Source organism: Phoxinus phoxinus, assembly GCF_949152265.1.
Source record: "Phoxinus phoxinus genome assembly, chromosome: 5".
NCBI classification, from domain to species: Eukaryota; Metazoa; Chordata; class Actinopteri; order Cypriniformes; family Leuciscidae; genus Phoxinus; species Phoxinus phoxinus.
In genome coordinates, this window is record NC_136880.1 from 39098669 (window position 1) to 39110940 (window position 12272).

General features: G+C 37.8%; 1 protein-coding gene across 2 annotated transcripts in view; it reads right to left on the reverse strand.

The window, feature by feature from the left end:
* cntnap2b (contactin associated protein 2b) overlaps positions 1-12272 on the reverse strand; it is a 46563-nt gene that overhangs the window by 15572 nt on the left and 18719 nt on the right. For both annotated transcript variants that reach the window (XM_079614403.1, XM_079614404.1), the window contains exons 7-22: positions 12034-12177; positions 10168-10426; positions 9107-9256; positions 8800-8962; positions 8074-8180; positions 7456-7575; positions 6262-6380; positions 6085-6169; positions 5841-5997; positions 4574-4701; positions 3861-4031; positions 3299-3517; positions 2308-2544; positions 1874-2101; positions 233-366; positions 28-121 (exon numbers count right to left, since the gene is read on the reverse strand). In XM_079614403.1, coding sequence (XP_079470529.1) covers positions 28-121; positions 233-366; positions 1874-2101; positions 2308-2544; positions 3299-3517; positions 3861-4031; positions 4574-4701; positions 5841-5997; positions 6085-6169; positions 6262-6380; positions 7456-7575; positions 8074-8180; positions 8800-8962; positions 9107-9256; positions 10168-10426; positions 12034-12177 — 2515 coding nt within the window. The remainder of the gene's footprint in view (positions 1-27; positions 122-232; positions 367-1873; positions 2102-2307; positions 2545-3298; positions 3518-3860; positions 4032-4573; positions 4702-5840; positions 5998-6084; positions 6170-6261; positions 6381-7455; positions 7576-8073; positions 8181-8799; positions 8963-9106; positions 9257-10167; positions 10427-12033; positions 12178-12272) is intronic.

Below are 12272 nucleotides of genomic sequence, written 5' to 3' on the forward strand. Positions count from 1 at the left end.
CCACAAATAACTGAAAATAATGCTTACCAAAAACTTTTCCTAGGAAAATTGTCTTCACAAGGTTAAATTCTGTATCTGAGGCTTCAGGAAGAGTGTAGTCAACTGTGGGATAATGATCCACCTTCAACACACATTAAGACTCATTAATCCAGTGAATTGTAACAGTGATTATTATGTAATAACACAGCAGATTGATCTTTATCTAGTGTCTCCACTGAGAGCGATACAGTACCTGCAGTTGAACGAGCCTGTCCTGTCGGGTGATGTTAACGTTATGAGGCTGACCGTTAGCCATGTTACGATGATTCAGGCTGATCGAGAACGGCTCTCTCAATCCCCCCAGATTATAGCGGATCTGCAGAGTACCTGAGGAAAAAAAAAATCAATGTTTCATCAATGGTAAGCAGGGTTATTACCATTAACTAAAACTAGAAAAAATTATGATTAAAATAAACAAACCACTTATTTGTTAATTATATTTTTCATTTTGGTTCCATTAATCCTGGGTATTCATAAGATGACGTTTCAAACTACACGTATACCTAAACCCTGGGTTAACATCCTTTTTTGCATATTTGAGGAGCAGTGACATGGATTGGATAAGAGATTGTGCATCCTCATATTATTTGTTGCAGACTACGTTTTTTTCTGAATGAGCATTTTCAGACAAGGTAAGAATAAAACTCTTATTCACTCCAAATGATGCGTTTTCCATCGGCATTTGACAGTTTTCCCCTCAATCGCTGAAATGACTGTGTATATATAATGTTTGGTGTTTCTGTGATCGTCCAAAGAACGCAAATATGAGGCACGCTGCATGCTAATGGTTGTCTGTTGCTAAGCATCCAGACGTAATATTCTAACATCCCATCGTTTCACATTGTAAATGTTTGGTTGATGCGGGGTTGATGCCATCCAAGATGTTCATGTCTTTCTTTCTTCAGTCGAAAAGAAATGAAGGTTTTTGAAGAAAACATTCCAGGATTTTTCTCCATATAGTGGACTTCAACGGGAACCAAATTGGTCCAAATTGCAGTTTCAACGCAGCTTCAAAGGACTCTACACAATCCCAGCCGAGGAATAAGGGTCTTATCTAGCCAAACAATCGGTCATTTTCTAAAAAAAAATAAACATGTTTAGACTTTTTAAAAACAAATGTTCATTTTGCACAACTCTGCAATGTGCCACGCATTACGTAATCACATTGAAAGGTCACGTGTGACGTAGGCGAAAGTACCGACCAAGTGTTTACAAAGTGAACATGCAAAGACAAACAGCCTTCACAAAAAATAAAGTAAAACAACGATGACGGACGATTTTGAAGTTGGAGGTTTTTCGCCCTACCCTACATTTTCCACCTACGTGACCTTTTCAACGTGATTACGTAATGCATGGATGTGCAAGATGAGCATTTGTGGTTAAAAACTATATATATATTGTTAAATTTGTTTGGAAAATGACCGATTGTTTGGCTAGATATGACCCTTATTCCTCGGCTGGGATCAAGTCGAGCCTTTGAAGCTGCATTGAAACTGCAATTTGGACCTTCCGTTGGTTCCAGTTGAAGTCCACTATACGGAGAAAAATCCTGGAATAATTTCCTCAAAAACCTTAATTTCTTTTTTCTTACTGAAGAAAGAAAGACATGAACATCTTGGATGACGTGGGGGTGAGTAAATTATCAGGAAATTTAAATTCTGAAATGAACTACTCCTTTAACACTGCAAAACTAGTGCTAACCCTGCTCCTAAATTACACGAGTGAAATGTTCTTTTTCCCAGGATTAAAGAAGTGGTATAGAAGGATGAAAACCCAGGGTTCACACAGTGTGAAAAGCATTAAATCTGAGCTGTGAACATGCGATCAGTCTTACCATTTTGCCGCAGCACCACGGCCAGGTAGTCCTGCGTCTTGGAGCTAATGTAGATGAGGACGGCTGGCGTGTGGGACGTACTGAAACTAAAACTCAGCTCCTCACGGGTCAGATTACCCACTGTGCTTAGGACTCCAGACTCGCCTTCTTTAACTGCAGAAGAAGAGCTGCTCTCTGACATGAGGTCGTACCGCACCAGCGTCCCACTCTCAAAGTATCCACCAACATCTAGAATGGAGGCAGGCGACAATAAGAACAAAGCAAAACTAGGCCAAATCGGCTTGTAGTCCATGTCTGTTAGCTTTGATGTCATGTATATACAGTTCTAATGTACTCTTTAAAGACGAGATCTGTGGGTTTAAATATTTATTCGCTCATTATGTTACAGCCAAAACAATAGTGAATTATCTATCTACTAAAATAATGGCCCATACCATCATTGCAGAACGGCCCGTCGAAGGCGGTCAGACTGCAGTCGCACGAGTATCCGTTGTATTTCTCGATACATTTCCCTCCATTCTGGCAATGCATTCTATAACTGCTGCAGTGACCCGAGCATCCAGGCTTCACCCCTGGTGTGACCTTTGCCCTCCCCTCAAGGTCAAGTGTCACCCCGTTGACCTTTAGGGAACGAATGCAACCCAGAATACCTCTCTGCCCCCCTGAGGCTCCTAAAGTGTAACGGCAACACAGATATAATGAGATATTAACATAACAATAAAAACAAACAAAAAAACAAACAAAAAATTTCTTTGTGGAGTAATTTTTTTTATGAATTTCATGTGAAGACATTATACGCTATTAAGAGAACAAAAATATCTCTTTAAAATGAATGAATATATATATATATATATATATAATATATATATGTGTGTGTGTGTGTGTGTGTGTGTATATATATATTTTATGTTTGCAATAAATATTTTACATTTAGAAGGGTACAAAGATTTTATCTAAAAATAAATATTAACTAAAACTTTTTGAATTGTTATAATGAGATATTTGGGAGATAAATTGACTTTTATTATTATTATTTTGTTAATTTATTTATAATTTATGTTTATTATCTTATCTGGAGCCAAACTGACTTATTATTATTATTATATCAGTGTTTTTAATTTTCTGTATTAGTAGTTTCTTGAGTATCAGTTTCTAAGTGTTTATTTCCATTTCCCCAGAAAACCTTAAGATGTATTTTTGTACACTTTTTATTGTACAATTTCAAGTACAAAATTCTACTTGTGTGTAGAAAATATTTTAATAGAAAAGTTTGGGTTATGTTTCACAACTTTTGATAAAATATGATCATCATTGTAATTAGGACATTACTAGATTGGGTGTGTTTAAAGTGAATCTCTTGGAAGCCCATTCATTGACATTCTCTTGCTGAAATTCTACTTCCCAATCATCTGCGTGAGATCTTACCTACAAACAGCTGACTGAAGAGCTGCAGGCGCGTGTGTCCCTGATGCGGGGCTGACCGCGCCTCCCTGTGCAGCTTGTCCAATCGCAGAACAGCCTCCTTAATATTCCGCTCCGCCTCCACCCTGTGCCACTGGTCATCATTGAGGGGTGTAGATGAGCGTACGGTTAACTCCACAGGCCCGTTGCCCACATCAAATGAGAACGACACCACTGTAGCAGCTGTGGAAAGCAGTTAATTCAACTAAAACTATTCAAAATGTTTTTTGGTAGTTGAAATAAAGCTAAAATAAATAAACAAAATCCTAAAATAAAACTGGAATAAAAAATACAGCAAAATAGAAATATAAAAATAATCTGAATAATCTGAAAATAATGAAAATGTCAAAAGCTCAACAAAATTATTAAAACTGAAAATGTTAAAATAAAAGCTAATTCAAAATATGAATAAATACTATAATAGTATAGTATCTCACTTTCTCTGAAGGGAAGATAACAGTGATTTACAACAACCCTACTCAAGATGAGGTGCTAAAAAGATGTGGTCCTCTACATGCGAGCTTACATTTGAGTTCCAAGCGAATGAAATCTGGATTTCCCAGGTTTTCCAGAAAGACACCATGTGAGGCTGAAGTCTTAAAATAGAAGGAAACGTCTGCGCTGGTCTCGGCTTTGAAGGTGGGAAAATGAAGATAAGATGCGGGTGTGTTGAATGACGCTGCGTTCCAGTAGTGACCTATAAAAGAAACACACCAAAAGACAACTCAGTAGATGTCTTGATTTTGTGTTTGGGGTTTACTAGAAAATATTTTCATGCTTGAATGTTCAAAAAACATATACAAAGTTATGTCACGAAACTCTAAATGGCACAGGCTGATAGGTCCTTAACTCAATCACATAATTCTCTGTCTATAGGGCACAGCTGATTGGTTCCTGCTGTATCAGTAGCCAATGAGCTTGCTTGGTCAACCTTCAAATATGGTTAGCATTAGCCTTAGCAGTCAGAAACCCTCCACCTTCCACTCTTCACAGTCTGTTAGTAACACTCTGTTTAGTTCCTGTCTCGACCTGCCTCTAAAAAGCGCAATGTGCAGGTAACATATTTTGATGTAATCATTTCTCATCAATTTAAAAGGTACTTTATAATTAGTTTTGAGGATAGGCCTGTGTTTGTTTCTGTGATCGGACCAAGAACGGATGTCGATCCAAGAACACGTCCTACTTGGCTAAACTGTTGCATGTTGTAGTTACTACATTTGAGAGCATGACTGCACTTACGATCTCCTTGGCAGCGGAGCGGCCCAACAGTGAGTTTGGCTTCGGATCCAGAGCGGTGTATATCGCCAACCACTACCTGACTGACAGGCAGATGGTCCTTGTACATCAACACACCAGCATCCTCTTTCCTGGAGAAACAAACACAGGCAGAGGAAGAATTATGGACCACAAGGGGGCAACATATCACTGTACAATACAGCAGACATGGGATACGGTATGTTCAAACTGGGATTTTGTAGTGTACTGCTTACTGCATAGTACAAAGTAAGTACTGCATTTAAAAAATAATATTATTATTTATAATTTCATTAGTTTAATTAAGCCAAAGCCATTCTTTTATTCGACACATAAATATGGATATTTTGCATTTTTGTGCCCGAATATTCTTTTAATTCACTGATTCAAGGAGGAGATATTAAAAACAGTTGTTGTTTATGAAAGGTGAAGTTGAACGGATTGCATTGGAGATCTATCATGCATACAGAAAATTAGCACACTGTGCACAATATACACTACAGTTCAAAAGTTTGAGTTCAGTTAGATTAGTTTTTGAAAGAAATATGTTTGAAAGAATATGTTTATTGAGCAAGGATGCATTCAATTGATCAAAAGTGAAAGTAAAGATGTTTATATTGTTATAAAAGATTTCCATTTCAAATAAATGCTGTTCTTTTGAACTTTCTATTCATCAAAGAACCATGAAAAAATGTATCACGGTTTCCAGATAAAACTTAAGCAGCACAACAGTTTTCAATAATAATAAGATATGTTTCTTGAGCAGCAAATCAGCATGATTTCTGAAGGATCATGTGACGCTGAAGACTGCAGTAATGATGATGAAAATCCAGCTTTGCATCACAGGAATGAATAGCATTTAGCAATATATTAAAAATGTTTATATTTTAAATAGTAATAATATCTCACAATATTACCGGTTTTAATGTATTTTTTATCAAATAAATGCAGCATTGATGAGCATAAGAGAAAACATTAAAACATCTTTTATTTTTTGAACCACTGTGTAGGCTACCATGTTGCATATTGCAAAAATACTGTATTGCAAACTATATAGTATTACAAAAGAATAAGCAAAAAAGTACGGTAATATGGTTGTATGCAATTCCAAACAAACTCAGGATGATCAAATCATCCAATTTAACAGTAAGAGGCCACCAGGTTTGTATACAGCTGGCTTTTCTTTATGTCATCTAATCGTGCAAGTCCTACAAGTTTCATTGACCAAAACAAGAATGGACTAAGATCTCACCATTGTCTCAGATCCGCATCACAGTTGCAGTAGTATCTGGGGTCTGTGCAGTTGCGTTCAATGCCACAGGCACATTTCTGCACGCCGGGTCCTGAGCCGCCCCAGTAGAGATGCTTCTCGTTCCCCCTGCCGACCCACCACGTGGACGGAGAACCGTCTAAAACACAGGGAAAATGAACGCCTCAAACTTTGAGCAATTAAACTTTCCTCCTGGAGGTGTTAGTTTTACATCACATCCATTTACCTGGCGTGTTGAGCAGGTGTGATTTGTAGCACATGTACGCTACATTCTGCTCACAGAGCTCAGCGCTGCTGGTGACGGCGTTCATCTGAACCACAAAAACATGAGCACCATATTCAGCACCTGTTGTTCAGATATAACAAGCGTTAATTGTTCAATTCACAGTGTTTTAAGCGTCACCTGTTCAACAGACATGCTGTAGTTGAGCGTGAGCATAGTCTTGTCCTCAGGTCCTGAACCCGCTGCCACAGAACTCTGAGCTGGAAGGTCATTCACAATGGTTGTCCACACCTTGTCTTCTGAAATACACACAGACACATGTACCACTCAGTGAGTATTCAAGTATTGATTTTTGCTTTTTGTTGGATAAATGGATGTATTTATTGTTAAATAAGTAATATATTTTATCATGTTAGTTAAGGCTTTTTGCAACAAAAACGGTCATTATTTAGTCATTTATTAATTCAGTCATAATTTAGTCATTTTTGGTACCAAAGGTCACTGATGTGTAAATGTAGGTGATTATGTGTTCATTTATTCATTGTTATGACAATGAATACAATTAACACATGATATGAATATTTTAACTGAACTTAAGATGTGTGTGCTTCACATGATCCTGCTGATATTCTGTTTTGTTTTAAATGTATTTAAATATATTTGTATTTAAATGTATTATATATATACACACTTTTTGAAATAAACTTATATATTTTTATATAAATTTACTGTATATACATATATTATCTATATAAAATATACATATATAAAGTGTGCTGTTCTTGAAGCAAATGAAACTTGAAATACATCATCTGAACAATGTCTTGAGGTGTGGTAACCATAAGTGGAATAATTGACGACGGGCCGTTGAATTATTAGAAAATAATGCACACCAGAGAGGTGTAATGGCAACTCCACTTCGGAATAACCATAACTCTATGAGTCATTATATTCTAACAATTCAACAGCCCGCCGTCAATTATTCCTTACTTATTAAATTATTATACATTATAATACATGTGTGTGTGTATATATATACTATATGTATGTATTTAAATATATGTAATTAAATGTATTTATTTTTAAATGTATTTTTTTTACACACTTTTAATGTTTATATATATCAATATACTATATCAATATTTTTTTTCCAACACAATTTAAGACTATGCTTACCCCTGTATTTAGTGTTGTTCACCTATGATAAGATCTTCCGAGACAGATTTTTTATTATTGTTTATCACATGACCCTTTTAGATGCTGTTTGTCTGGGAGAGCCTAATCCAGTTAAATACAGACAAACTGAAATGCTAGTCTAGCCACCCGTTAGCTTGTTTACATCAGTGAATGTCATATGAGTTTGGTGGTTCTAACCCATCATATTGCAGGTGACTCTGAATGGCTGAAGGGGTCCGCTGCCGTCCGGATCGATCCAGTATGTGTCTGAGCTTCGGCCCAAGTGTTTGTACTCCTCACATGACTGCTCGTACACAGCTGCAGAAACACACAGCGTAAGCATCAAAACAGCCTCCGCTGCAAAAAAAAATCTACGATGCTTCATTTCTGAGAACCAGTCAGCTAAATAAATACAAAATAAAATAATTATACTAGCATCTGATAATTCCAAAGCAAAAATGTCTATTCTCTAAATGTTCTTTGCATGCACTGTAAGGTTCAAAAAAGGAGTTGATATTTAGTTCTTTGGAGATTATAAAAGATAATTATGATGATTCATTACAGGTTCTTCAGATCAGTTTATTAGTTTATGTGTTCTTTAGGACACCAGTACACTTGATGGTTTTCTAAAGAACGAGAAAAGTTCTTTGTGGAGTTAAAAATGGTCTCCTTCGCCACCAGACACTGCTTTTATAACATTGTACAGCATTGTTTGAGTCTATTTGGTCCTGTTGTACAACCTAGCAGCAGTTTGTAATAAACAAGTGTCAAAATAAGCTCAAATAAAAGTGGGCAATATGATTTGAGATGGCTTACAGTTGTGGCAGGTGGCACCAGAGTATCCAGTGCCTTCACATGCACATTTAAACATGTTTCCAGTTTGAGAGCACTTTCCTCCATGTTCACAGTGGTTTGGCACACACCTGGAGAGAAAGATAGACAGCGAGAGAGAAAGATTAAAGACACTGTAAAGTTCTTCGTAGCTCTAAAAAAAGCCTACGTTTTACAGTCCTTAAGTCCTGTCAGCTAAAGATCCTGATCCTGCATGTTAAAATTCGACCTGATCAAATGGGGGCAGGACACGTGACAGAGCTTTGAGGAACTCCCGCTGAAGTGAGTTAGATGTGGCTTACGTAACTTTCTCAAAGAGGCTTCACACCTCTGAAAGTCCTTATGACTCTAATAAAGCAATCAGTGGTACAGCTCGAGAAACGTCTTTTTTGAGAGACTTAAACAAAAAACAATCAAAATACAGCAGCGGCTTTGATCAGAACATTGCGATCAAAGGCAAACTTCTTTTCTACATTTGTTTGCAGAGTCATCTCTGAGAGTGCAGAGCAGCGGGTCCATGAATGAATATGGATGGGTACGGGGGGATTGACTTTATCGCAAAAGACGTGACATTACCATATGAAAAGCAAAGCTGTATTGAGAGAGCATTTTGACTTTTACAAAGCAAAATATGCATAAATCTGTAAAATAGTATGCAAATTTACATCGGGTCTCTCCATCGGAGAGATGTCTATACTGAAAATCAATTACCTGTCTACGATGGCACACATATCCAGACTGACGTTCTCAAAGCTACCCAGCATGCCTTGCTCCACAGATTGCAAGTCGACCAACTGTTCGTCGACATGTATGAGCTGCATGCAGCCCTGAAAGGAGCGCTGTGATGGAGAAAGGTCAGTCCGCGGGAAGTATCCTGCACATGGCAAACAAGGAAATTAAAACCTGTAATCTCAGACGTGCAGTCACGCAAAGCGGATCAAGTGTGCCCAATAAGATGCTGACAATACATTATTATAACATTTGACGTACAAAAAAGAGCGGTGTTTCCTACGATTACCTCCGAAAAAATAATCTCCTCCAGTCCTGATCTGAATGGGGAGGGCAGCTCTCACTGTGGACATCTCGTCTCCATTAATGGTTAACATGGCAATGCTCTCCAGTGCCAGGAAGTGAACATTGTGCCATTGTCCATCATTAAGACCAGAACCTGCACAGCCAAATGGTTTACCTCCATGAGCAAAAGTCATAGTACTTTAGTTTTTTGTGTATGTGTGTTTTTGTCCATGTTTCACTGGTCAGTACATTGATGGGTTGGTAAGATGTTGATATGTCATAGGTAAGGGGTTTTAAATGGCTGCTAGGGTGTTGCTACAGGGATACTAAGAAGTTCTGATTGTTCTGGGTGGTTGCCAAGGTGTTGCTATGCAGATGCTAAGGTGTTTTAAAGGCTGCTATGGTGTTGCTACAGGGATGCTAGAGGTACTGAGTGTTTTTAGTGTTTTGCTATGGTGTTTTGAATTGTTGATATCATGCTGCTATGCAGTTTATAGGGTGTTCTGGGTGGTTGCCAAGGTGTTGCCATGCAGATGCTAAGGTGTTTTCAATGGCTGCTATGGTGTTCCTACAGGGATGCTAGAGGTACTGAGTGTTTTTAGTGTTTTGCTATGGTGTTTTGAATTGTTGATATCATGCTGCTATGCAGTTTCTAGGGTGTTCTGGGTGGTTGCCAAGGTGTTGCCATGCAGATGCTAAGGTGTTTTAAATAGCTGATATGGTGTTGCTACCGAATGCTAGAGGTTCTGAGTGTTCAAGTGTGTTGCTATGGTGTTTTGATCGGTTGCTTTAATGCTGCCAAGCAATTTCTAGGGTTCTCTGGGTGGTTGCCAAGGTGCTATGTGGATGCTAAGATGTTCTAAATGGCTGCTAAGGTGTTGCTACAGGGATGTTGAGGTGTTCTCAGTGTTTTAAATGCGTTGTTATATGTTGCTACGGTGTTATGGATGGTTGCTAGAGTGTTGCTATAGGGATGCCATGGAAATAAAATACAAGTGGAAGCTGAAACTAAAGAAATTCTAGAGATTGAGAGCTCTCAGTGTGCGTTTTTAGTTGTAATGTTACCTGAGGATATGTCCACACGTGTATTCTTGCCCAGCGCGACGTACATGTGAACAGTAACTTTACCCTCCACCAGGCTGACCTCCACCCCTCCAGGCATGAGTGGAGTAAAGAACAGCAGACCGCTGGGATTCCATGTCCGAAACTGAAGTCTGACCGACACGGTGTCCGCGTCAGTCCGACCCGGAAGCTGCAAGGAGCTGGTGGAGTTAAAGAAGGCAGGGAACGTGCGTGATTCCGTGCAAGAGAACGTCAGGTTATGCTGGAATGGGAACAGCACACATAAAAATGAACATTTCCAATGACAGTGGAAATTAAATTGTTTAACACACAGCACTGCAGGAATGATCACAAACTTTACAGCAGAATTTCAGAGGGCAGATACATTTTTTTTCATAGTAAGAGGGAAGTTTATTCAGGAAACCTGGATAGTTCACATCAGGACCATACTGGAAAATCCAGCTAAAACCCGTTTAAGGTGGTAGCTGGTTTTGTGATATTTCTAGCTAGTCCACACTGGTCTACATGGTGGAAATACCAGCCAGTGGACCTGGTTGGTCAAGTCAAGCTGTTTAAGATCGTCAGACCACCTTGGACCGGGAAAAGCAGGTACCATGTTTCAAAACTCCACTCAATCACCTTAAACTGGCACGACCTAGATTTTCCAGCACAGAAAGGGACTGTGGACAATAACCGGCAGTCATTATGTAGTCATTGTGAATAATCACAGAACACACACGGTGACAGCACTTCTCACTTCACGTCTGTCCTCACACACAGAGCATTGTGGGAAAGGGAAGGAGATCTCTGTTTATGACTGAGGTTAGTGCAGGGAGAGGAACTGTATCTATTGAACATTTCATGTGAGATATAAAAGACGCAAACCTTTGGGAGCTGAGATTACTGTAAACAATACAAAGAATCAAATTAGAACAATCATCGAAAAAACCAACAGATTGCCTAAAATCTGTATTAAGAAAGCAAATGGGGTCATTTCTTATTTCTTGTAAATTGTAACCAGAAGTAATTAAAACTTTTAGAGCAGTGGTTCTCAGGGGCTTGGGTATAAACTGATTTAAACATATAAAACAAAACAGCTAAAAATGGAGAACCTTTCAGTGAATAGTTCTTAAAAGAACCATTTTCCCCTTCATGTTAAGGACATTTGAATATTTTTTTTATTTTTAAAACATTTGTTTTCACTATAAAGAACCTTTTGTGCAATGGAAAGTTTCCATGAATGTTTCATGAATATGTCACATAAATGCATTCTTGAACCCTGAAGAACATTCAGTTTTTGAATCTTCTGAAATTACAAAATTGTTTTAATTTTAATATAATTCATATATATTTTAATATAATTATTGAATTATTAAAGAATTTGGTAACACTTTAGTTTAGGGTACAATTTTCACTATGATCAAGTTGCTTAGCTACTTATAAAGCTCATATTAATGGCTTATTCTGCATGAACATATTTGCATCCCTTATTCCAACCAAATACCTAAACTTAACAACTACCTGACTAACTATTAATAAGCAGTGATTAGTAATTTATTGAGCCAAAAGTCATAGTTAATAGTTAGTTAATAGTGAGAATTGGACCCTAAACTAAAGTTTGACCAAAAATTTAATTTAATTTATTTATTAATAAATTAATGAATATATTGACAGTCCTGTTTTCTGTAAAAAAAAAAATATATATTTTGACAATAGGGGAGTTAAATAGGTTGAGGACTGCGGTTTTAGAGTAACGTAATACCCAGTAACAGCAATTCCTCTGAACAGCCACTGAATTATCATCATGAGACATTGGAGAGCTCCGCAGTGTTCATTTGATAAAAATAGACATGTAAATTTGGCACGTACAAAGCTGGAGGTGTCTACTTTTCTCCTGCGTGCGAGGTTAGTGATGTTGTCCCCGTTGTAATGAATGGCCTCCATGCAGCCAATGTAGTTTTCTCTGGCCCCTGAGCTGGGCTTGGCAGACACTGGCATCCCTCCAAATGTAATCTGGGAATAGACATCGAAGCACAGTGAAAGTGAGGGAAACATTTACCATTTATAATACTGACAGCAAAACATTAATCTTATCTAATCTTATCTGT